Here is a 23,356-nt window from a genome sequence, read left to right as displayed (position 1 = left end):
GCTTGGGAAAACCGGGCACTGGAACGGTCTAATAGGGGTCTCCGTTTATACAAACGGTCAAAACTGGGGTCATCTCGGGGTGGGCACGGCTCATTATCAGTATAATGTAAGAAGCGAAGTATTGCCTCATTTATTTATTTTTTTAGGTTCCAGTTCAGTTCTGAAGTTGCTTTGAGGGGCCCATATATTAGAAACCCCTATCAAACACCCCATTTTAGAAACTAGACCCCTCAAAGTATCCACAACAGCATTTAGAAAGTTTATGAACCCTTTAGGTGTTTCACAGGAATTTAGAGCAAAGTAGAGGTGAAATTTACATTTTTTTTTTGGTAAGAAAATCCTCTTTATACCATTTTTTTTATAACACAAAAGGATTTATCAGAGAAACGCAACTTAATACTTATTGCCCAGATTCTGCAGTTTTGAGAAATATCCCACATGTGGCCCTCGTGCGGTAATGGGCTGAAGCATCGGCCTCCGAAGCAAAGGAGCACCTAGTGGATTTTGAAGCATCTTTTTTATTAGGCACCATGTCCGGTTTGAAGAGGTCTTGTGGTGCCAAAACATTGGGAACCCCCCAAAAGTGACCCCAATTTGGAAACTAGACCCCTTGAGGAATCCATTGTAGTTTTCTTGGGGTGCATGCGGCTTTTTGATCAGTTTTTATTCTATTTTTAGGTGGCGTGGTGACTAAAAAACAGCAATTGTACGATTGTTTTTTTTTTCGTTTTTTTTTACAGCGTTCACCGTGCGCTATAAATGACATATTCACTTTATTCTGCGGGGCGATACGATTACGGCGATACCAGATGTTTATAGTTTTTTATGTCTTATGGCGTTTGCACAATAAAATAAGTTTTGTAAACAATCATTCACTTTTTGTGTTACCTTATTCTAAGAGCCATAACGTTTTTATTTTTCAATCAATAAAGCCGTGCGAGGACTTATTTTTTGCGTAACGAACTGTAGTTTCGATCAGTACCATTTTTAGGTACATGCGACTTTTTGATCTCTTTTTATTCCATTTTTTGGGAGGTGAAGTGACCAAAGAATTGTGATTGTGGTTCGGTTTATTATTTATTTTTTTTACGGCGTTCACCGTGCGGGATAAATAATGAAATAATTTTGTAGTTCAGGCCGTTACGGACGCGGCGATACCAATTATGTATAGTTTATTTGTTTGTTTATATATTTTTATTAATAATAAAGGACTGATAAGGGAAAAAGGGGGATTTTTACTTTTAATACTTTTAAATCTTTTATTTTCTTATTTTTACACAACTTTTTTTAACTTTTTTTTTACTTTATTACTTTGTCCCACTAGGGGACATGAGGGCAGGAGGCCCTGATCGCTATTCTAATACACTGCACTACATGCGTAGTGCAGTGTATTAGAACTGTCAGCTACTCACTGACAGCAAGCATAGTGGGTCCTGACGTTGTCAGGACCCACTAGGCTTCCGTCTATGGCATCGCCGGACGCCATTGTTTGGTGTCCGGTTGCCATAGTCACCATCGCCGGCCGCTATCGCGTAGCAGGCCGGCGATGGCAGCTTAACCCCTAAAAAGCCGCGATCTCTATAGAACGCGGCTTTTAAGGGGTTAATCAGCGGGGACACAGCGATCGGTCCCCGCTGTAGGAGCTGTGACAGCTGCTGAACAAGACAGCAGCGTCACAGCTCCTGTATGTGTCGGGAGGACGGCCGAAACGGCCGTTACTCCCGTGACGTACTATTACGTCATGGAGCGCGAACGATACAGCTGCCATGACGTAATAGTACGTCATGGAGCGGGAAGGGGTTAACCCTGATAAACAAATAATGCAAAAGGTAGTAATACAAAAGACGGAGAGGAGTATGATCCTATATACTGTATACATAGAGTATGAATGACCTTTTAAATTCATTTGAGGTTATAGCAACATATAAGGGGAAAAATAATACTTACTGGATTACTTGTTGTGAAACAAATGTATAGAGAATTATATAATTAAAGATATTGGGCTTACAAGGTATTATTGAACATGAAACTTTGTATATTAGGTATATAGTAGTTTTGTTGGGTTTTCAATAACTTGCCCGTCTGGAAAGAAGAAGTCAGAATTCCGATGATGCAGCACTGGTCCCAATAAGGGCATGCCCCCACATAGTTACATAGTTACATAGTATGTACGGTTGAAAAAAGACACATGTCCATCAAGTTCAACCAAGGGATGGGAAATGGGAAGTGGGATGGGAAAGGGGAAGTAAAAAATTTCTACACATAGCAGTTAATATTTTTTTGTTCTAGGAAATTATCTAAGCCTTTTTTAAAGCCATCTACTGTCCCTGCTGTGACCAGCTCCTGCGGTAGACTATTCCATAGATTCACAGTTCTCACAGTAAAGAATGCTTGTCGCCTCTGCAGGTTGAACCTTTTTTTCTCCAGACGGAGAGAGTGCCCCCTTGTTTTTTTAGGGGGTTTTACATGGAACAGGATTTCACCATATTTTTTGTATGCGCCATTCATATATTTATATAAGTTAATCATGTCCCCCCTTAGTCGTCTTTTTTCAAGCTAAATAGGTTTAGTTCTTTTAATCTTTCCTCATAACTTAGATTCTCCATGCCCCTTATTAGCTTCGTTGCTCTTCTTTGTATTTTTTCCAACTCCAGGGCATCCTTTCTATGAACTGGAGCCCAGAACTGGACTGCATATTCTAGATGAGGCCTCACTAATGCTTTGTAAAGTGGTAATATTACATCCCTGTCCCGCGAGTCCATGCCTCTTTTGATACACGACAATATTTTGCTGGCCTTTGAAGCAGCTGATTAACACTGCATGCTGAAATTTAGTTTATGATTTACAAGTACACCCAGATCCTTCTCAACAATTGACTCCCCCAGTGTAGCTCCCCCTAGGACATATGATGCATGCAAGTTGTTGGTACCCAGGTGCATAACTTTACATTTATCTACATTAAACTTCATTTGCCAAGTGGACGCCCAAACACTTAGTTTGTTTAAATCTGCCTGCAATTCACAAACATCTTCCATAGTCTGAACTATATTGCATAGCTTGGTGTCATCTGCAAAAATAGAAATAGTGCTATTAATCCCATCCTCTATATCATTAATAAATAAGTTGAATAATAGTGGTCCCAGCACTGAACCCTGGGGTACACCACTTATAACTGGGGACCATTCAGAGTAGGAATCATTGACCACAACTCTCTGGATTCGGTCCTTGAGCCAATTCCCAATCCAATTACAAACTATACTTTCTAAACCTATAGTCCTTAATTTACCCATTAGATGTCTATGAGGGACAGTGTCAAATGCCTTTGCAAAGTCCAAAAACACTATATCCACAGCGGCCCCTCTGTCTAGGCTTCTGCTTACCTCTTCATAAAAACAAATCAGGTTGGTTTGACAGCTTCTGTCCTTTGTAAAACCATGCTGGCTGTCACTTATAATACTATTTATTGTCACATAATTCTGTATATAGTCCCTCAATAGCCCCTCAAACATTTTCCCCACAATTGATGTTAAGCTTACTGGTCTATAATTACCCGGCGAAGACTTAGAGCCCTTTTTGAAAATAGGCACCACATTTGCCCTGCGCCAGTCCCTTGGCACTATACCACTCATGAGAGACTCTCTAAATATTATGAAGAGGGGGACAGAAATAACTGAACTAAGCTCTTTAAGAACTCTAGGGTGTAACCCATCTGGTCCCGGGGCCTTGTGTACATTTATTTTATTTAATTTAGCTTGGACCATATCTACATTCATCCAATTCAGTATATCAACTGATATATTAACAGCACCGGCAGCGGCTACATCAGCTGCTCCTTCTTCTGTTGTATATACAGAGCGGAAGAACCCATTTAGTAACTCTGCCTTCTCTTGATCCCCTGTGACCAACTCCCCATTACCACTATCTAAGGGTCCTACATGTTCAGACCTGGGCTTTTTTGCATTTATATGCTTGAAGAATTTTTTAGGATTTGTTTTACTATCCTTGGCCACCTGCCTTTCATTTTGTATTTTTGCTGATTTTATTACATTTTTACAGATTTTATTAAGCTCTTTATATTTTACAAAGGCTGCAGATGTACCCTCAGATTTGTATTTTTTAAATGCCCTTTTTTTGTCATGTATTGCCCCTTTCACAGAAGGTGTAAGCCATGTGGGGTTTAATTTGAGTCGTTTATACTTGTTACCTGTAGGAATACATTTTGCACTATAATTACCCAAAGTAGATTTGAAAATCTCCCATTTATCATTTGTCCCATTATTTGACATTAGTACTTCCCAGTCTATATCCTGAATTGCCGCCCTCATCCTGGGGAAATTGGCTTTCTTAAAATTAAATGTTTTTGCCCTCCCAGCCTGCGTTTGTTTTTTACAGTATAGGTAAAATTTAACTATATTGTGATCACTGTTACCGAGGTTTTCACGAACATTGACATTCCCAACAAGCTCTGCGGATTTCCTCCGCAACTGTCCGCATCAATGCCGCACAGAATCTGCGTTGCAGATTCTGCGGCGGATCTGCCCAAAATGTGCAGTAAATTGATGCGGACTAGCTGCTGCGGACTGCGGGAAAAGTGCTTCCCTTCTCTGTATCAGTGCAGGATAGAGAGAAGGGCCAGCACTTTCCCTAGTGAAAGTAAACGAATTTCATACTTACCGGCCGTTGTCTTGCTGACGCGTACCTCTTTCGGCATCCAGCCCGACCTCCCTGGATGACGCGGCAGTCCATGTGACCGCTGCAGCCTGTGATTGGCTGCAGCCGTCACTTAGACTGAAACGTCATCCTGGGAATCCGGACTGGAGACAGAAGCAGGGAGTTCTCGGTAAGTATGAACTTCTATTTTTTTGACAAGTTGCTGTATATTGGGATCAGTAGTCACTGTCCAGGGGGCAGAAACAGTTACTGCCGATCGCTTAACTCTTTCAGCACCCTGGACAGTGACTATTTACTGACGTCTCCTAGCAACGCTCCCGTAATTACGGGAGCCCCATTGACTTCCTCAGTCTGGCTGTAGACCTAGAAATACATAGGTCCAGCCAGAATGAAGAAATGTCATGGCAAAAAAGCAAGACGCATCCGCAGCACACATAACATGTGCATGACAGCTGCGGACTTCATTGCGGAATTTAGAATCTCCATTGAAGTGAATGGAGAAATTCCGCCATGAGTCCGCAACCAGTCCGCCACTGGTCCGCAACAGACAGAGCATGCTGCGGACACCAAATTCCGCTCCGCAGCCTATGCTCCGCAGCGGAATTTTCCTCATCGTCTAAATGAACACTTCTAAATAGAAGTGGAAGTCAATGGAGAAACGGCTCCGCTGCGGATTAACGCTGCGGAGTGTCCGCAGCGGAATTCAAGTGAAATTCCGCCACGTGTGAACCCAGCCTAAAAGACTGTTGCATGGAATAATGTATTATTAGCAAAACATGCAAATGCAATTCAATAAAAGGGGTTATGCCAACTGGACAACCCTTTCTCTAAAGGAAGTCTACCCGGTGATCAGTTACTCATCGTAGGCCCAGGGAAAGTGGCGGGAGACCTATTCAAATGACTATACAATAACTATTGGTAAAAGGTGAAGGATACCTCAAAAAAAAAAAAATTTCCCCATATATATTGCCCCTTCTCTGTTGCCTGGCATCCCCAAACGCCAATAGACCACCTCAGCACTGTTTCCATGTGAGGAAGTTATGTTCTATTTTGTTATGTTTTGATATTTCACATGAGGACAGCATAGATCCGTTTATGCATTTTCCACCATCTAGTTAGAATGTACTGACATAAAGGATGATTAAATTCAATCAAATTTCCATAACAACTAATTTGCTTTTCCTACCCATTACGACAACGTATGAAAGCTTTGCTCCTGATTTGTTCATTTACTACATTTTCATTTGCAATTACCAGGGTAAAATTAGATAATTGCTATTAAAATGCTTTTAACACTAACAATAAATGTATTCAAGGTAGTGTTTGAAAAGTAGAAAATAGAATAGAAAAAAAACTAATGTATATTCTCTGGAATATATAATGGGAAATAAAAATAAATAGAATTTTTATCTAATTTGTAAAAGGGACCAGAAGTTAATTCTGTTACTTAAGTTCCTATAATATAGGTAGGAATAAAAAGAGAGAGAGAGAGAGAGATAGGATAGGATAGATTTACAAATTCATATGAAAAATGCGATTTAATAAAAAAAAAATTAAGAATACTGTAAATCTATTATTTTTTTATCTGGGTACCATATTAATATATGTGTAAGGTCATAACATTTATTCTTTTATATATGTATATATATATATATATATATATATATATATATACACACTACCGTTCAAAAGTTTAGGGTCACGTAGAAATTTCCTTATTTTTGAAAGAAAAGCACAGTTTTTTTCAATAAAGATAACATTAAATTCATCAGAAATACACTCTATACATTGTTAATGTGCTAAATGACTATTCTAGCTGAAAACATCTGTTTTTTAATGCAATATCTACATAGGTGTATAGAGGCCCATTTCCAGCAACCATCACTCCAGTGTTCTAATGGTACATTGTGTTTGCTAACTGTGTTAGAAGGCTAATGGATGATTAGAAAACACTTGAAAACCCTTGTGCAATTATGTTAGCACCGCTGTAAACAGTTTTGCTGTTTAGAGGAGCTATGAAACTGACCTTCCTTTGAGCTAGTTGAGAATCTGGAGCATTACATTTGTGGGTTCGATTAAACTCTCAAAATGGCTAGAAAAAGAGCGCTTTCATGTGAAACTCGACAGTCTTTTCTTGTTCTTAGAAATTAAGGCTATTCCATGCGAGAAATTGCCAAGAAATTGAAGATTTCCTACAACGGTGTGTACTACTCCCTTCAGAGGACAGCACACACAGGCTCTAACCAGAGTAGAAAGAGAAGTGGGAGGCCCCGCTGCACAACTGAGCAACAAGACAAGTACATTAGAATCTCTAGTTTGAGAAATAGACGCCTCACAGGTCCTCAACTAGCAGCTTCATTAAATAGTACCCGCAAAACGCCAGTGTCAACGTCTAAAGTGAAGATGCTGGCCTTCAGGGCAGAGTGGCAAAGAAAAAGCCATATCTGAGACTGGCTAATAAAAGGAAAGGATTAATATGGCCAAAAGCACACAGACATTGGACAGAGGAAGATTGAAAAAAAGTGTTATGGACAGACGAATCGAAGTTTGAGGTGTTTGGATCCCACAGAAGAACATTTGTGAGACGCAGAACAACTGAAAAGATGCTGGAAGAGTGCCTGACGCCATCTGTCAAGCATGGTGGAGGTAATGTGATGGTCTGGGGTTGCTTTGGTGCTGGTAAAGTGGGAGATTTGTACAAGGTAAAAAGGATTTTGAAAAATGAAAGGCTATCACTCCATTTTGCAACGCCATGCCATACCCTGTGGACAGCGCTTGATTGGAGCCAATTTCATCCTACAACAGGATAATGACCCAAAGCACACCTCCAAATTATGTAAGAACTATTTAGGGAAGAAGCAGGCAGCTGGTATTCTATCTGTAATGGAGTGGTCAGCGCAGTCACCAGATCTCAACCCCATAGAGCTGTTGTGGGAGCAGCTTGACCGTATGGTACGCAAGAAGTGCCCATCAAGCCAATCCAACTTCTGGGAGGGCCTTCTGGAAGCATGGGGTGAAATTTCTCCCGATTACCTCAGCAAATTAACAGCAAGAATGCCAAAGGTCTGCAATGCTGTAATTGCTGCAAATGGAGCATTCTTTGACGAAAGCAAAGTTTGAAGGAGAAAATTATTATTTCAAATAAAAATCATTATTTCTAACCTTGTCAATGTCTTGACTATATTTTCTAGTCATTTTGCAACTCATTTGATAAATATAAGTGTGAGTTTTCATGGAAAACACAAAATTGTCTGGGTGACCCCAAACTTTTGAACGGTAGTGTATATATATATATACACTACATAGTTCTCCTTTTACCTTAATCAAAGAAACCTTGATTTGCAGCATGGCAATTGGTATTCTAGCTCTCTGCTTTTTAAGATATTCAGGGGACATTTTGACTCTTTTTTTTTTACTATTTTAGCTTTTCCTAAAGCTGTCTTTGCTGTATTTTTCCTTGACTTTAGTCGACCTTATTACACAGGAGTTCAATGGTAATCTGTTCTGGCAACCAATTCTTCAAATACTTTGTTTCCATTTGTTTTCACAGCACAGCTTAGGGTAGGTCCACATCCCGTTCTGTGGGTCCATTTGACAGTCCCACTTACCATATGCACCTGATGTATGCAACTATATGCCTATGCAGTTACATATGTCTGCCATTGGCTCCAATAAAAAAAACAGCATATACCATGTGGTAAACATTTTGTTTGGTAATACAGTTGTTGAGGCAATTGTATTCCTATTTATACGGGTCAAACACATGCCAAAAGGACACTGTTCGGAAATTACATTTTATGGCATATACGCAGGACATGCACTAGAGACGGTGTGAATGGAGCTTTAGACATATGCTTCATATTGCTGACCTGGTCCATGTTTAAAATGATCAAGTACTGACCATAGGGACATAAGCATGCTGACATTGTAAAACTCCATAAATGCTGAAAAAAGGTATCAAACACTCTTCCAGCATCCTTTTGTTTTTACCATATCTCACATTTGTTCTCCTCTTTGTTACAAACACCTCAAACTGGTGTCTATTTCTATTTCTGCAGACTCTAGTGTACTTATCCAATTTGCCCTCTTTTTTCTAGACAGTAGCGGGAACCCTTTATATAAAATGTTATGCTTTATCGGCAAAAACATGGAATGACCATGTAGCCAAAGTTTGTAATTTTTTTTCCTGAGATATTGATATTTTTCTGTTCAATTGTTTAATTGCGTTAGCAAATGTTGGTTGTCTCTTTTGAAGTAGCGTCCATCCAGCCTGGGTTCTAGCTCGACTCAGACCTTTATAATGTTTAAACATGGATGCTTTATTGCATTATAATTATACCATGCCCTGGATGACGTATACATATTGGGCTTTAGTATGCATGACAGAATTAGTTCTATTAAATTACCTATGTTAGAGAAAAACGGAAACAACCAAATAAAATTATATTTTTACTATTCTCAGCTACATAATGCTTACAAAATGGAAAGGTATCACTTTATATAACAATTTTTTCCATAAATTAGTAAAATTGTAAAAAATAAATGAGAGTACACATCTGTAGTATCACCGCGACCTTAATGACCCATACAATAAAGTTAACATGTAATTTAAACCGCAAGGTGAACGCCGTAAAAAAGCAAACAACAATGGGGAAATTGCTATTTTTTTCCATTGTCCCCAAAAAAGTCATAATAAATGTTAATCAATAAGTTAATCATGTACCCCAAAAAAGTACCAATTAAAGCTAGGTTTCGTCCCGCAAAAAACAAGCCCACATATCAGTACATTGGCTGAAAAATAAAAAACTTATGGCTCTTGGAAAGCGACGATGCAATAACAAATCATTTTAGTTCAAAAGATTTTTTATTGTGCAAAAGTTGTAAAACATAAAAAGCCTCTACATATGTGGTATCGCCGTAATCAAACCGATCCATAGAATAAAGGTAATGTGTGTTATTTACGCCACAGGGTGAACGGCGTGAATTTAAAACGCATAGAATAATGGTGGAACTTCAGTTTTTTTCTCTTTCCCTGAAAAAAATGAATAAAAGTTAATTAAAAAATTATATGTACCCCAAAAAAGTACAACTAATCCCTAAAAAAACGAGTCCTCGTACAGCTATGTCGAAGAAAAAATAAAAAAATGTTATAGCTCTTTGAATGCGACTATAGAAAAAAAATAATAATTGCTTGCTCATTAGGGCCTAAAATAGGCTGGTCACTAAGGGGTTAAATATACAGTATACTGCCTAAATACTGTGTTTAAAACTCATAAAGTATATAGTTAAAAAAGACTGTATTTATAGTCACTGAGTTGAATTCAATATATTAAGATGAGACATTTTTTGCACTGCAATGCTGAAATGAAAAAAACGGTGTAAAGCAGAACAAATGCAGTTCCCGTGAAATACAGTAGCAGCAAAAGCTGTAAATACTGATATTGCTGCGAAAGTCATAAAAATAGGCATAGCTGTCCATGTAATAAATAGACATACTGCAGCAGCTGCTGTCTGTGGTTACATTAGTGATGGCAGGTGCCATCTTGCAGATGAGTATCTTGGCTCACATATTACGTATTTATTTCCCTGTGGAGTCCAACTTTAACTGAGAATTGAAACTTTTATCTTACCACTAAAACGGAAGATGAAAATATTTCCAGTTAGTGGTGAGCTGTGTGCAAGAATGCATAACATAGACAGAAGTTAGCGAGAGTCTTTGGTACAGAGCAAAATGAAAGGCCGTCATCAGTCGTGAAAGGCAAAACCTTAAGACTGAAATCTGAGAGTGTTTTGCTATAGTAGTAAATGTCGTCAAATTTATGCAGAGATGGAAGATAAGGAGGGCTACAGAGAAGTTCTTAAAGTGGTTGCCTCATGGAGACAACCCCTTTATCTAAGAGGAATCTAGCAGGTCCAGCGTCTAGGAATACATCTCAAGAATGAATGGCCAACCGTCAAATGCATTGATGGGCTGAGTCTACAGCTCTCTGTTCTGGATCATAGATGTGGGGGGTCCTGAGCGCTATTACGGCATATGGACAGAGGTTGCCGTCCTGAGACATCCCCTTTAATTAACATAAATTTTCCAATTGTTTTAAGGAAGGCCTTGGTTTAGTCTCTTCTCTTCTTTTACTTATGATAAACTATTCATGGACATCAAAACTGCTACTATATGTGACACATTTTGTGAGGTTTTATTGTATTATCTGAAATTTGCATTACAAATATAGTGGTGTCTGCATTAGTATGAAAATAATAGGTATTCAAAAACAAAAAACAATTCAATCATGTGATTCACTGACATCACTGTAGGCAGATCTAGGAGTCCAGCATCCATGTCCCTGAACCAGTAACATACGTAGAGGACAGCGAGTCTAATAACAAAGCCTCTTTTTAGTGCAGCCTCCAACCACATTTCAAATTACTTCCAATAGGAGATCGTCGTGCCCCCATTCCTTGAGTAAAGGGTGCAGTCACACGCGGCAGATATTGTCGCAGAAATGAAAATCCGTTGCATTTATCTGAATGGAACTTGCAGAAATCCATGCACCTGCTGCGGAAACAACCCCATTCAGCCTAATGGAACTGATTTTCAGAAAACGTATATTATCGAAAATATTATGGAACTGATTTTATAGAAAACTTCTATAACTAAATTTTCCGCCTGTGAATCCACCCTTAAAATTTCCACTTTCGTGTTAGATGACGATGCAGCTCCTGTGGAGAGGGGATCCCTGTGCAGGTTCTCACCAACCATTAAAATATGGACAAAACCAACCTGGAATGGAGCCCCTATCTCCAGGGCACCATATCAGTTGCATGGGATGCCCCTGTGGTATGTACACTCTTTACCGAAAGATAGTCGTGGCAACCAGAATGAAAATACACATTTTTAACTAAGCCACTTGGCTTACTAGTTAATCCGACAAGGATTTGGATGATTTTGGAAATATTTCAGGATTGATGATTAATTATAAGTTAGAAATAATGCATTGTACCACATCTAAAAGCTTACGATGGCCCACAATTTGAACTTACATTCCTTATTATGAATAAAATGAACTAAAGCTGTAGAGGAATTATAGAGGACTATGATGATCTTATAAAATGGAATGATAAAAGAATATTGAATAAGAATATAAGAAAAATCATAGAGTAAAAGATAATGGGATTTACTAAACTTAGACAAAGCAGTCAGAAATGCACCAAATTTATCAAAGTGGTGCATGCTGTATGATAAATTTGGTGCACCTAGATAAACATGCTATAAACTTTTCTTTTCCCTATACCACCTTTTAGTTGGTTTAGTTATCGCCAGTTTTTTGCAGCAAAATTTTGGCACATTTTTGGCGCACGGTGTCACATCTAAAGCCACATCCCGTTTCCACTAGACCATGCACCTTTCTTGTTAAGCCACGGACTGTTGAATATAGTGCTGACATCATCAGCGCTGGTCCATCTGAGAACAGTAGAGGGTATGGGGGCAGCCATCTTGGATACCGGACAACAGAACCAGAAGCAAGCAGGAGAAGGCCACCAGATACATTATCTATAATTTTGTAGTTTATAGTTAATTTTTGTTTTTGACTGGAGGGTCACTTTAATGGGACTATATAATAAAAAATAATTAAATACTTTAAACAATTATAATAATCTTTAAAATAATAAATTTTTATTTAAATAAAAGTCAATAAACAGTAAACACATATACATATTTGGAATTTCTGTACTCATAATAACCCATACAATAAAGTTATCTATTAAGGGTAACAGTGAAGGCCAGATGCAAAAAATGAAAACATTTTCTTGGTCCTTAAAGCCAAAATTGGGGTTAATAGAAACTTCACTTTTGCTAGAAATGCCTTTTATGAAGAAAAAAATTACATGGTTAAGTTAAATGGTTAAATTATAAGGGAAATGGTGTTAGGAAATGGAAACCAAAACCTTTTATTTTACTTTTTCTTTGAAGATCCGAGAAGAGGATTACTGTATGCAGTTGTTAAAGGGGTATTCCAATCCTTTAGTGTTATAGTATAACGCAAGGATACATGCCATAATATTATAATCTGTGGGGGTCCCAGAATGCAGGGACCAATTTAATGAAGTTGTGTTGCAGTTCACTGCACATTCTTCATTCTAAGGATCGTTTGTGGGTCCTGGCAGTTGGAACCCCACTGATCAGGAAATTATAGCATATCCTAGCGATATGCCATCATGCCTAATGGTTGGAAAACCCATTTAAGGAAAGAAGCTCATGTTTTTTATATTACTGGCTTCATTCTGAGAACTAGAAATGGTGCACGACAGAAAAAGAAGTTTATATTACAGTAATTTTTTTTTCCATTCATTGCTAAGTTGTTATTTCTATAATAAAAAAGTTAAAACCTGATATCTATAGTCCCTATAACTTGCCATTTGTATAGAACAAATAAGAATGCTAACAAGTTCTCTATGGCCCGGTTTCATTTATTCTGGTCTTAGTTAATCTGTCTCCCCATCTCCGATTATGTTTTATTACAGCATAGCCTCAATCAATGCTATAAAGATGTGTATAATATCCGATATTCCATAATTCCCTCTGAAATATGTATCCGGTACTGAGTCTGCATTTTTATGTTACAGGGAGTCAGCATTATCCTGTTTATTGAATATTCCGTTGAGATGAACAAAAGGAAGAACTGCTGCTGTATCGAACAGAGTCATTTTAACTACATTGGTGAGTTCATGGGAATTATTTAATACACAACAGTGATATAGCTGCTGTTTTTCTGAGTGGAGTAGATGGCATAATAAATGCATTCCTGTTTTTATTTACAGGAAGAAATAACATTGTATGCTGCATTATTATGTCCTCCCTTTAGATTATTTTAAACCTTAATGAGCAAGCTATTTTTTACGTTTTTCCATTCCAAGAGCTATAACTTTTTTATTTTTAGCTGCATAAGGTCTTGTTTTTTGCGTGACAAGTTGTATTTTTTAATAGCACCATTTTGAGGTACATGTTATTTATTGATTAACTTTTATTAACTTTTTTTTGGGGGGAATAGAAAGAAACCTGAAATTTTGCCACTCTTTTTCGCGTCCTAAATATACGCCGTTTACCGTGTGGTATTAACAACACAATAACTTTATTCAGCAGGCTTTTACGATTGCAACGATACCAAATTTGTATAGTTTTTGTATGTTTTACTACTTTTACACAGTGAAAACACTTTTTTTTCAAAATTATTTGTTTTTGTGTCTCCATATTTGAAGAGCCATAACTTTTTTATTGTTCTGCCGGTGCAGTTGTATGAGGGTTTTTGTTTTGCGGGAAGACTTGTAGTTTTTATTTGTACCAGTTTGGAGTAGGTGCGACTTTTTGATCACTTTTTATCACATTTTATTTAAGTCAGGATTCACAGAAAACAGCAATTTTTCCATAGTTTTTTATTACATTTTTTACGGTGTTCACCGTGCGGGTTAAATAATGTAATAGATTTATAGTCGGGGTTGTTACTGACGCGGCGATACCAAATATGCGTAACTTTTTTACTTTATTTTGTTTTTTTAATAGTAAAGCATTTTGTAAGGGAGTCGACTGCCTTAACGGTAGGTTTCCGGTTTTCCGGCGGAATCAATAGCACAGTCGATGCCGCTATTGATTCCGTCGTTAAAACGGAAACCTGCCGGAATGGTGACGAACGGAAATCATTAGCGATGTTTCCGTCACCATTGATATCAATGGTGACTGAAACGGAAGCTGTGGTTTCACTTTCCGCTGCTGGGTTCACCCGACGGAAACCTCAGACGGAACCCCGGAACGGAAAGCGAACGGTTATGTGAACAGGCCCTTAAAGTGTTTTCCAGAGAGTGAAAATTGATGGCCTGTCCAGAGGATAGGCCATCAATATCTGATCATTAGGAGTCCGACTCCCACCACCCCCGCAGAGCATTTGTTTTGAAGGGGCTGCAGCACTCGTGCGCATGCTGCTTCCTCTTCATCGCTCATGCTGCTAAATACTGTAAAATTCAGCATTGGAGAAGGCAGTAATACTGTGAAACGCCGTTACAAGTGTGTCGGTGTATGACAGTATTGAGCAGTAAAGGGAATGAAGGGAAAGAAGTGCTCGCACGAGTATCGTGGCTTCTTCAAAACTGTTGATTGGTGGGGTTTTAAGAGAGTTGAACCACCCCCAATCAGGATCGGTTGCCAGGTGTTAGGGGGTCAGCATTCTGTGAGAGGGTGCTGTTAGCCGCACTCACCTGTGCAGGCACAGAAACTACCTTGGGCGAAAGGTGATAAAATCCTGTGGTGCAGAAGGGAAGGGTTGACAGGCAGGCAAGTCTTCCTACCTAAGACTTTTCAGTTGCAAGGGCTGTCCTGCTGGCTTGGCTGGCATTGCTGTACTGGGCTGTTAATGGCAGGCACTTAGGACTACTTCTTGCTGCAACCCGCCATAAAGAAAGCTCCGCTTCCTCACATAGATGCAGATGCACGTTACATCACTGTAAGTAGGAAGAGAGAAGAAGAAGGGGTGGGAGGATCCAGGAGGAAACGAGGGCACTGGCACTTATTGTTCTTTTCGGCCTATATAATTTTACTTAAGTGAAAGTATGGGTCCAGTAAAATGATGGGCATTTTTATTTGACCTAGATGAAGTTTTATGGACCTTGTTGTGTCCCGTTTAGCAAGAGGGTCCGCATTTTGTTTTATTTGCAGTCAGGCCCTATAAGGCAGTACTGTTAGCGCAGAGATAGATAGATAGATAGATAGATAGATAGATAGATAGATAGATAGATAGATAGATAGATAGATAGATAGATAGATAGATAGATAGATAGATAGATAGATAGATATGAGATATATCTTATAGCCCCCGTAAGAAGCTATGTGCAAAACACATGTTGGGGTTGATCCCCCCCAATTGTTCTGGTCTGTATGCCTCCTTAATTGTACCTTTCTGCTGTTTGGTTTTTTATATTACTTTCCTTTGGATGGTTTCTATCCATATTCATCGTATTACTTATATACCAGTTTCTGCATGCAGTATTTACACTTTATTATAGAGGCTGTGGGACCCGACCATTGTGGGGATCCTTTTTCTCTGGGTAATTTTTAATGATTTTGTCTTTCAATTAAATATTGTCTATTTTTCGCTAATAATGGTTCATGTGTGATTTCTTATATAGTTGTTCATATTCGTATATCACACAGTTCATTTGAGTTGCTATATGCATCTATTAGCCCAACTATCTTAGTTAGGTGTTATGAGATAGATAGATGATAGATAGATAGATAGATAGATAGATAGATAGATAGATAGATAGATAGATAGATAGATAGATAGATAGATAGATAGATAGATAGATAGATAGATAGATAGATAGATGATAGATAGATAGATAGATAGATAGATAGATAGATAGATAGATAGATAGATAGATAGATAGATAGATAGATAGATAGATAGATAGATATGAGATAGATAGACAGATAGATATGAGATAGATAGATAGATAGATAGATAGATAGATAGATAGATAGATAGATAGATAGATAGATAGATAGATAGATAGATAGATAGATAGATAGATAGATAGATGATAGATTTATGTGCATTTTATTGAGTCAATTTATATTCTGTTCATTAAATTAATCATGATTATATAAGATCAATGTTTCATGAAAATTCACCATTCCTCATGAACATTATGAATGGATTAAACCATAAAATAATCACTTTACTGTGCATGGATTGCAATTTAAAGCAATTTCTTTAAATATAATTGAAAAACAATAATGGAATGAATGTGGCTAAATAAATACAATGAAAACTAATTTTTGATGAGGTAAAGTAAATCTTACTTAACATTACCGACATACAATCAACTTCATATTAGCCAAATCAATGACAAACATCTTTATTGTCTAAAATCAATGAAAAACTAGTTATATGTGGAAAATACTTTCCACTCCAGGCACAATCTCTCTTGCCAGATTATCATTATCTTAATAACTGTTTACAGCAATAATTATGTAACATGCTCAGACAGTTGGTGCTACAATTACCACAGCCTTATTAAAGAGAAACAATATAAAAGCATATAATAAATAGTGCATATCCAAGCCAAACAGCAAGGAAACACAGCCTTTTACCCAAATCCATGGATTTAGTTATTGAGTTATCATAATTATTTTCAAAGAAATGCCCCATACTGTGTCAAACAATAGAACCCAATAAAAAAATATGCAGTGCAGTTCAATCTATGCAATGCTGACCATTAAAGGGGTTTTCCACGACTGGACAACTGATGAGCTATCCACAGGATGGGTATATGATTGGTGGGAGTCTGACACCAGGACCCTGCACCGATCCGCTGCTACGGCTGCCTCCGGGCACCGGACATCCATTCCAGAAGCAGATGGCTGCAATCACGGAATAGTGGCAGAGCTGCAGTTCTGCAGAATGGCTGCTATGCAGTGATCAGAGCCATCTGCTTCCGACTCCAACTACTGCATACCGTTCAAAACATCCTATGCCGGGAGGCACCCGGAGCAGCTGATCAGTGCGGGGTCCGGTGTCGAACCCCCACCGATCATATACTGATGACCTATCCGGTCGTGGTCAAACCCTTTAATTTAACTCAACAAATCAATTACCAGCTATAGAATACACACAGTACATCAAATACCATGATAAAAAACATAAAAATAATTTGAAAAAAAGTCTGCCATTTGCAAGACTCATCATGTCATCTCTGACCTCATAAATCCCATACACCATAATATAGAACAACTTAGAATTCACCAATATAGTACATATATTTCTGCAATTCACAGTGGTTCTAGCTATCGTAGTCAGGAGGAATCCAATTGGAGTATATTTGTGCACCTATAGAATTAATGAATTCAATTAGTTAAAGGAGTTTTCCCACTATTAGAAGTCATAGATATGCCATCACTTTCTAATCGGTGGGGATCTAACTGCTGTAACCACCACGGATCCTCATGATGATCTAGTGAAACACTACAGCTCCTTCATAGTTTTTCCCTACATTTTTCGACTGCGCTATTGATTCCGTCAAAAAAAACAGAAACCTGCAGGAACAATGACAAACGGAAACCATTAGCAATGTTTCCGTCACCATTTAGAGCAATGGTGATGCGAACGGAAGCTGTGGTTTCCATTTGGCTTTCCGTTACGGCTTTCCACGATGGAAACCTCAGACGGAACCCCTGAACGGAAAGCGATCGCTGATGTGAACCGGCCCTAAGTTGTACAAAACAAGTTGGACAAGTCTGCTCTGTATTCCTCAACAGGGAATGCATCTCTTTAAAGAATATGGTGCTCTTTATCCCCCCTGTAATAGACTGAAGCACCCGCTCATATGGTGTGCCAGTATTGGTAAATCTCCCCATTGTATTAAGGTGTCCTTGTCACAATAGTGACTCATTTATCAAAACTGTAACAATGTACATAGTTATTTGGTCACCCCTCAGCCGTCTTCTTTCTAAACTAATTAACCCCAGTTTTGATAATCTTTCTGCTTACTTCAGTACACCCATTTCCAATATAGAAATAAGGGGAAGGGAATGGGATGAGGACGAGTATGTGGTCTAATAATAAATAACCTTTATTAGTATATTAAAATAAACAAATGTGATTAAGATGCCTGTGGTGCAAAGAGGTATGTGTGAAGGACCCCAACTTCACATACCTAGGCCAATAGGATGGTATAACAATTATTGAGGCTGCAATGTGAACTGCTGTCTGTATAGGTCTCTGCCTATAATGGACTGGTACTAGGGATAAATATACCTATATGCTGTCACTTAGTGTTACTAAAGAGTTGCTGTAGCTAACTCTGAAACGGGGCTGGTATAAATGTTGAGCCCTGTATTGACCATAGCAAAGCTCCAGCAGGATGACTGGGATAGCGCTGCTGGAGGATATTGCTAGGTAATTGTATGAAGTAATGTGGTTGTGACTACAAACTCTGGCTGAATCAGCAGAGTGTGAGCACAATTAAGCGGCTAACCAGCTTGTTATGGAGAGCGGGTCAGCCCTGCAGGGAATCCCAGAGGACTGTCCCCGAGCAGGGTGAGTAGCCTCAGAGATATCGCTGAAGATGAACGGAGAGACGGAGCTGGGGTGAAGCGTCCCGTCTGGGAGGAGACAGCCGTGTATTGAGTGAGCCCTGCAGGGAATCCCAGAGAGCTGTCCCCGAATCGGGTGAACAGCCTCAGAGAAATCCCTGGAGCTAACAGGGGGACGGAGCTGGAGTGGAACATCCCGTCAGAGAGGAGGCACCCGTGCGGTGAGTGAGCGTTGAGTCTCGCTGGTTCTCGCCCAGCTGTCTGAGTGAGACACCGCAGGCTGACGTTCAACTCTCGCGAGATGTCGCTAGTGTGCTGGCGAGGCGGCTGTCAGCTCCGTACAGAGGCAGATTCAGCAGTAGGTAAGTATGAGTTGCAGAATACACAAGAGGGCCAGTTAGATGCATCCAGGTAATATTAAAAAAGTGGCCAAGCACCCGACGAGTGTTTTGCCAGCATTCTGGCTTCTTCTAGGTGTGGGAGGCCGCCATTGAACAGCCCTATAAATAGGGTCCTGATTTGATTGACAGCCTGGACGCCCAATCAGAGACTGAACTCTGAAAGTATGTAGAGCTATGCAGTTCCTATTGATACTATGGGAAACTGCATAAAGCTATGCAGTTCCCATTGATACTATGGGAGACTGCATAGAGAATTGCAATAATCAGTTGTAGAGTGCCATGTTAAGTTAAATAATATATTAAATAACAGTATACGTCTTTTGAACCCTGCAATCTTGGTGAATTGCAGATGGAAGAGAGGATGGTGTGTAGAGATTATTTATTCGAGAGCAGTGGGATGAAAACCCACTATACTCACAGGAAATAACCAAACCCCAAATTTTCATCAAGTCAAGAGGGGTTGACTGTTCTCAGGTTAAAGATCCACTCACTCTCTTTCTTGAGGAGTGCTAGGTCTAGATTGCCCCTTCTGATGCCCAGGCGTATTTGGCATAGGGCCCAACCTTTCATAGTGGTCCAGTTTGAGTTGTGTGCATTTTTTAAATGTCTGGCTATTGGGGTTGGGCAAAATGATTTATTTTTGAGCTGACAGTCATTTAGGTTTTTATCATAGTTGACAATGGAGTTGATGTGCTCTCTGATGTGTGCACGGAATTCTCTGTTCGTTTTGCCGACGTACCTGAGGCCACAGGGACATTCGAGGCAATAGACCACACCTGGGGTGGAGCATCTAATATGGTCTGTGATGCGGTGGTTTATGCCATGAGCATCTAGAATTTCTTTCTTCTCCACTAGAACTCGACAGGCCTTACACATTTTGCAGGGGTAAAAGCCAGGATTCAGTGCCGGTTTGGTTCTGTTATTTCGTGAGAAGTGACTTTGAACCAAAATGTTAGAGATGGTTCTACCCTTTCTGTGTCCTAGGGATACTCTCTCCCCCAGGAGATGATTGAGGACTGGATCACTACGTAGGATCTTCCAGTGGCGGTTCAAAATGAGGTTCATTTCGTCCCAATTTTCATGGAAATCCGTAATGAAACGCGGTTGGGGTCGTTCTGTATGAGCTTTGATTTTCAATATAGAATATGAGGCCTGACTAGTGATTTGACTAAGATTACGATCCATAGAGATGACAACATCTTTTTGCTTGCAGATATCTTACACAAATTACAAGTTTATCCTTGGTATAAATGTGTCACATATTACATTAAAAGGAAGCCAATTGCCAGACATTTTAGTATAATCAAGTGCTTGAAACAATTCCTGCAAATTCAATATATAAAGCATAAAACTTCTCATTACTGTCTCCCTTATTCCAAATATTCTACTGTTTTCAAAGTTCTACAGTTACAAGGATTAAATTGGTTTTCTCAGCAGAGACCACCCTTTTCAGAAATGAGCCATAAGGGAATTTGCATACATAATATTCAAAAACATTCTGGTTCATAGAGGGGGGTCTAGAGCAGGGGACCCCACTCTATGATGTCCATATGTGTTAATAGGGCATATGAACTGGGTCTTCTTGAGGATATATAAGCAACCTCTTTAAATATGGTAAAAACAGTAACGAAAACTATTCTGGTATATCCCTTTAAAATTAAGTAGAGGCTTTAATTGGGGAATGAATCACAAAGCATATAAAACTGATTGCTGGAAAGCATGTTTCATCATATTACATTATATCTACAACATAATTCACCCATTATTACCTTACATGTTTAATGTGCCAGTTTGGTTCTGTTATTTCGTGAGAAGTGACTTTGAACCAAAATGTTAGAGATGGTTCTACCCTTTCTGTGTCCTAGGGATACTCTCTCCCCCAGGAGATGATTGAGGACTGGATCACTACGTAGGATCTTCCAGTGGCGGTTCAAAATGAGGTTCATTTCGTCCCAATTTTCATGGAAATCCGTAATGAAACGCGGTTGGGGTCGTTCTGTATGAGCTTTGATTTTCAATATAGAATATGAGGCCTGACTAGTGATTTGACTAAGATTACGATCCATAGAGATGACAACATCTTTTTGCTTGCAGATATCTTACACAAATTACAAGTTTATCCTTGGTATAAATGTGTCACATATTACATTAAAAGGAAGCCAATTGCCAGACATTTTAGTATAATCAAGTGCTTGGAACAATTCCTGCAAATTCAATATATAAAGCATAAAACTTCTCATTACTGTCTCCCTTATTCCAAATATTCTACTGTTTTCAAAGTTCTACAGTTACAAGGATTAAATTGGTTTTCTCAGCAGAGACAACCCTTTTCAGAAATGAGCCATAAGGGAATTTGCATACATAATATTCAAAAACATTCTGGTTCATAGAGGGGGGTCTAGAGCAGGGGACCCCACTCTATGATCTCCATATGTGTTAATAGGGCATATGAACTGGGTCTTCTTGAGGATATATAAGCAACCTCTTTAAATATGGTAAAAACAGTAACGAAAACTATTCTGGTATATCCCTTTAAAATTAAGTAGAGGCTTTAATTGGGGAATGAATCACAAAGCATATAAAACTGATTGCTGGAAAGCATATTTCATCATATAACATTATATCTACAACATAATTCACCCATTATTACCTTACATGTTTAATACCAACAATTCTATATAAATGATGGATTTTACCAGAGCTGTAATATGTGGATTAGACGTGAATATGGACCAAATCCAAATATAAAGCAAATTCTATTTAGCCGCATGCACTGACTCATTTCTCATTACATCTTATTTATTATTAAACTTTTCTAAATTTCTTTGGATTTCTAATTAACTTTATCTTACTCACACAGTTGCATTGATGATTATAATGATGACAAATGAATTTGTTAATTTTAGTGGATTATCACTACAAGGAAAAATAAACTTTAATGTGTATTTTAGATGTCTGTTCCTATTTTTCAGCAGATACAGTTTCAAGCTATTTCCTTCTTGTGGTCCTGTTCCTGATTAGCCTCTCAATGCTGACTGGCATCATAAAGGTAGGTGATCAGCCACAAACATTTTTTGCCCTAGTGACTGATGAGGGGATTTCACAAACAATTATTTACAATTTTCCTTAAGGCAACAGGTTTTTCCTTCTGTTACCAAATTCCATTAAAATGTAACTTTTATTTGATTTTTTTTTTATATAATTGTTAGAGCTACCATAGTTTAAAAATTCAACATCCATGTGTAACGCCTCACACTATTATATCTTTATCCTAATTTATCCTAATTATGTCCATGATCTAACTGGTCTATCCACAGCACAAGATTCTTGTTAACCACTGTAACTTATTTTCACCGTAGTTATTCACCAATAACCAAAGTTCACTAGTGAGTATCTAAATGTGGCGAATGATGAACATTGATCTAACCATTAATTAAAGAGATAACCAGCCTCAATACCCCTTGAGAACGCTGTTTTTCAGTAAAACATGTTGGAGTCTCTTAATAAAATATCAAAATGTCAATTCAAATAGAGCTCACTGCTGCCAGGAAAGCGTTCTTTTGGGGACTCCCTCCGTTCCGTTCCACACCTCTCCAATATTTTGACACGGCATCCTTCTCACTGACACACTCTCTCCTCGTGTGTGTAGCTACGGGTGCCTGTAACGGTCAACCTCCGCAGAAGAATGCTTCTCCTCCAAGTGATACAGACTTTTCAAACGCTACCTCAAAGGGATCACGGAAGAAAAGCAAGAATGCGTGGATTCAGATTTTAAAAAAAGAGTATTTCCTTGCTGTTTTATTATACTTACAAAATAGGTATTCATAAAAAAAATATCAAATATCACAAATGACCAAACTGTTTCGCCATTAATGCTTCATCAAAGGTCATCTCTGTGATTTTTTTTTTTTATTAAAAAGACTAAAAACAAAACCTTTATTCATTGGTTAACACATGCAGTGCCAAACATATTCAATACATTACCAAATTAATATACAAAACAATGTAAAATCTATTTACGGATAAAACAAAATAAATCTAGTTCAATTCTCTTGGGAATATTGTATCTAATAAATAAGTGAATTACGTTTCCTTCTCAGACAGTACTTTAATTGTAATCTAACGGCAAATACTCTCTATTGATTCTTCTGGATCTCTCTGCAGCCTTTGACACTGTAGACTACAAACTCCTACTTAACATGCT

General features: G+C 38.5%; 1 protein-coding gene across 1 annotated transcript in view; it reads left to right on the top strand.

Annotated features, from left to right (window-relative positions):
- LAPTM5 (lysosomal protein transmembrane 5) overlaps positions 1–23,356 on the top strand; it is a 58,311-nt gene that overhangs the window by 16,455 nt on the left and 18,500 nt on the right. Inside the window, exons 2-3 of the mRNA XM_075850552.1 lie at positions 13,294–13,387; positions 22,125–22,201. Of these exons, the coding sequence (XP_075706667.1) occupies positions 13,333–13,387; positions 22,125–22,201 (132 nt within the window). The 5' untranslated portion in view covers positions 13,294–13,332. The remainder of the gene's footprint in view (positions 1–13,293; positions 13,388–22,124; positions 22,202–23,356) is intronic.

This window comes from Rhinoderma darwinii, chromosome 2 (assembly GCF_050947455.1).
Source record: "Rhinoderma darwinii isolate aRhiDar2 chromosome 2, aRhiDar2.hap1, whole genome shotgun sequence".
Classification (NCBI taxonomy): Eukaryota; Metazoa; Chordata; class Amphibia; order Anura; family Rhinodermatidae; genus Rhinoderma; species Rhinoderma darwinii.
This window is presented reverse-complemented; position numbering and strand designations above follow the sequence as displayed.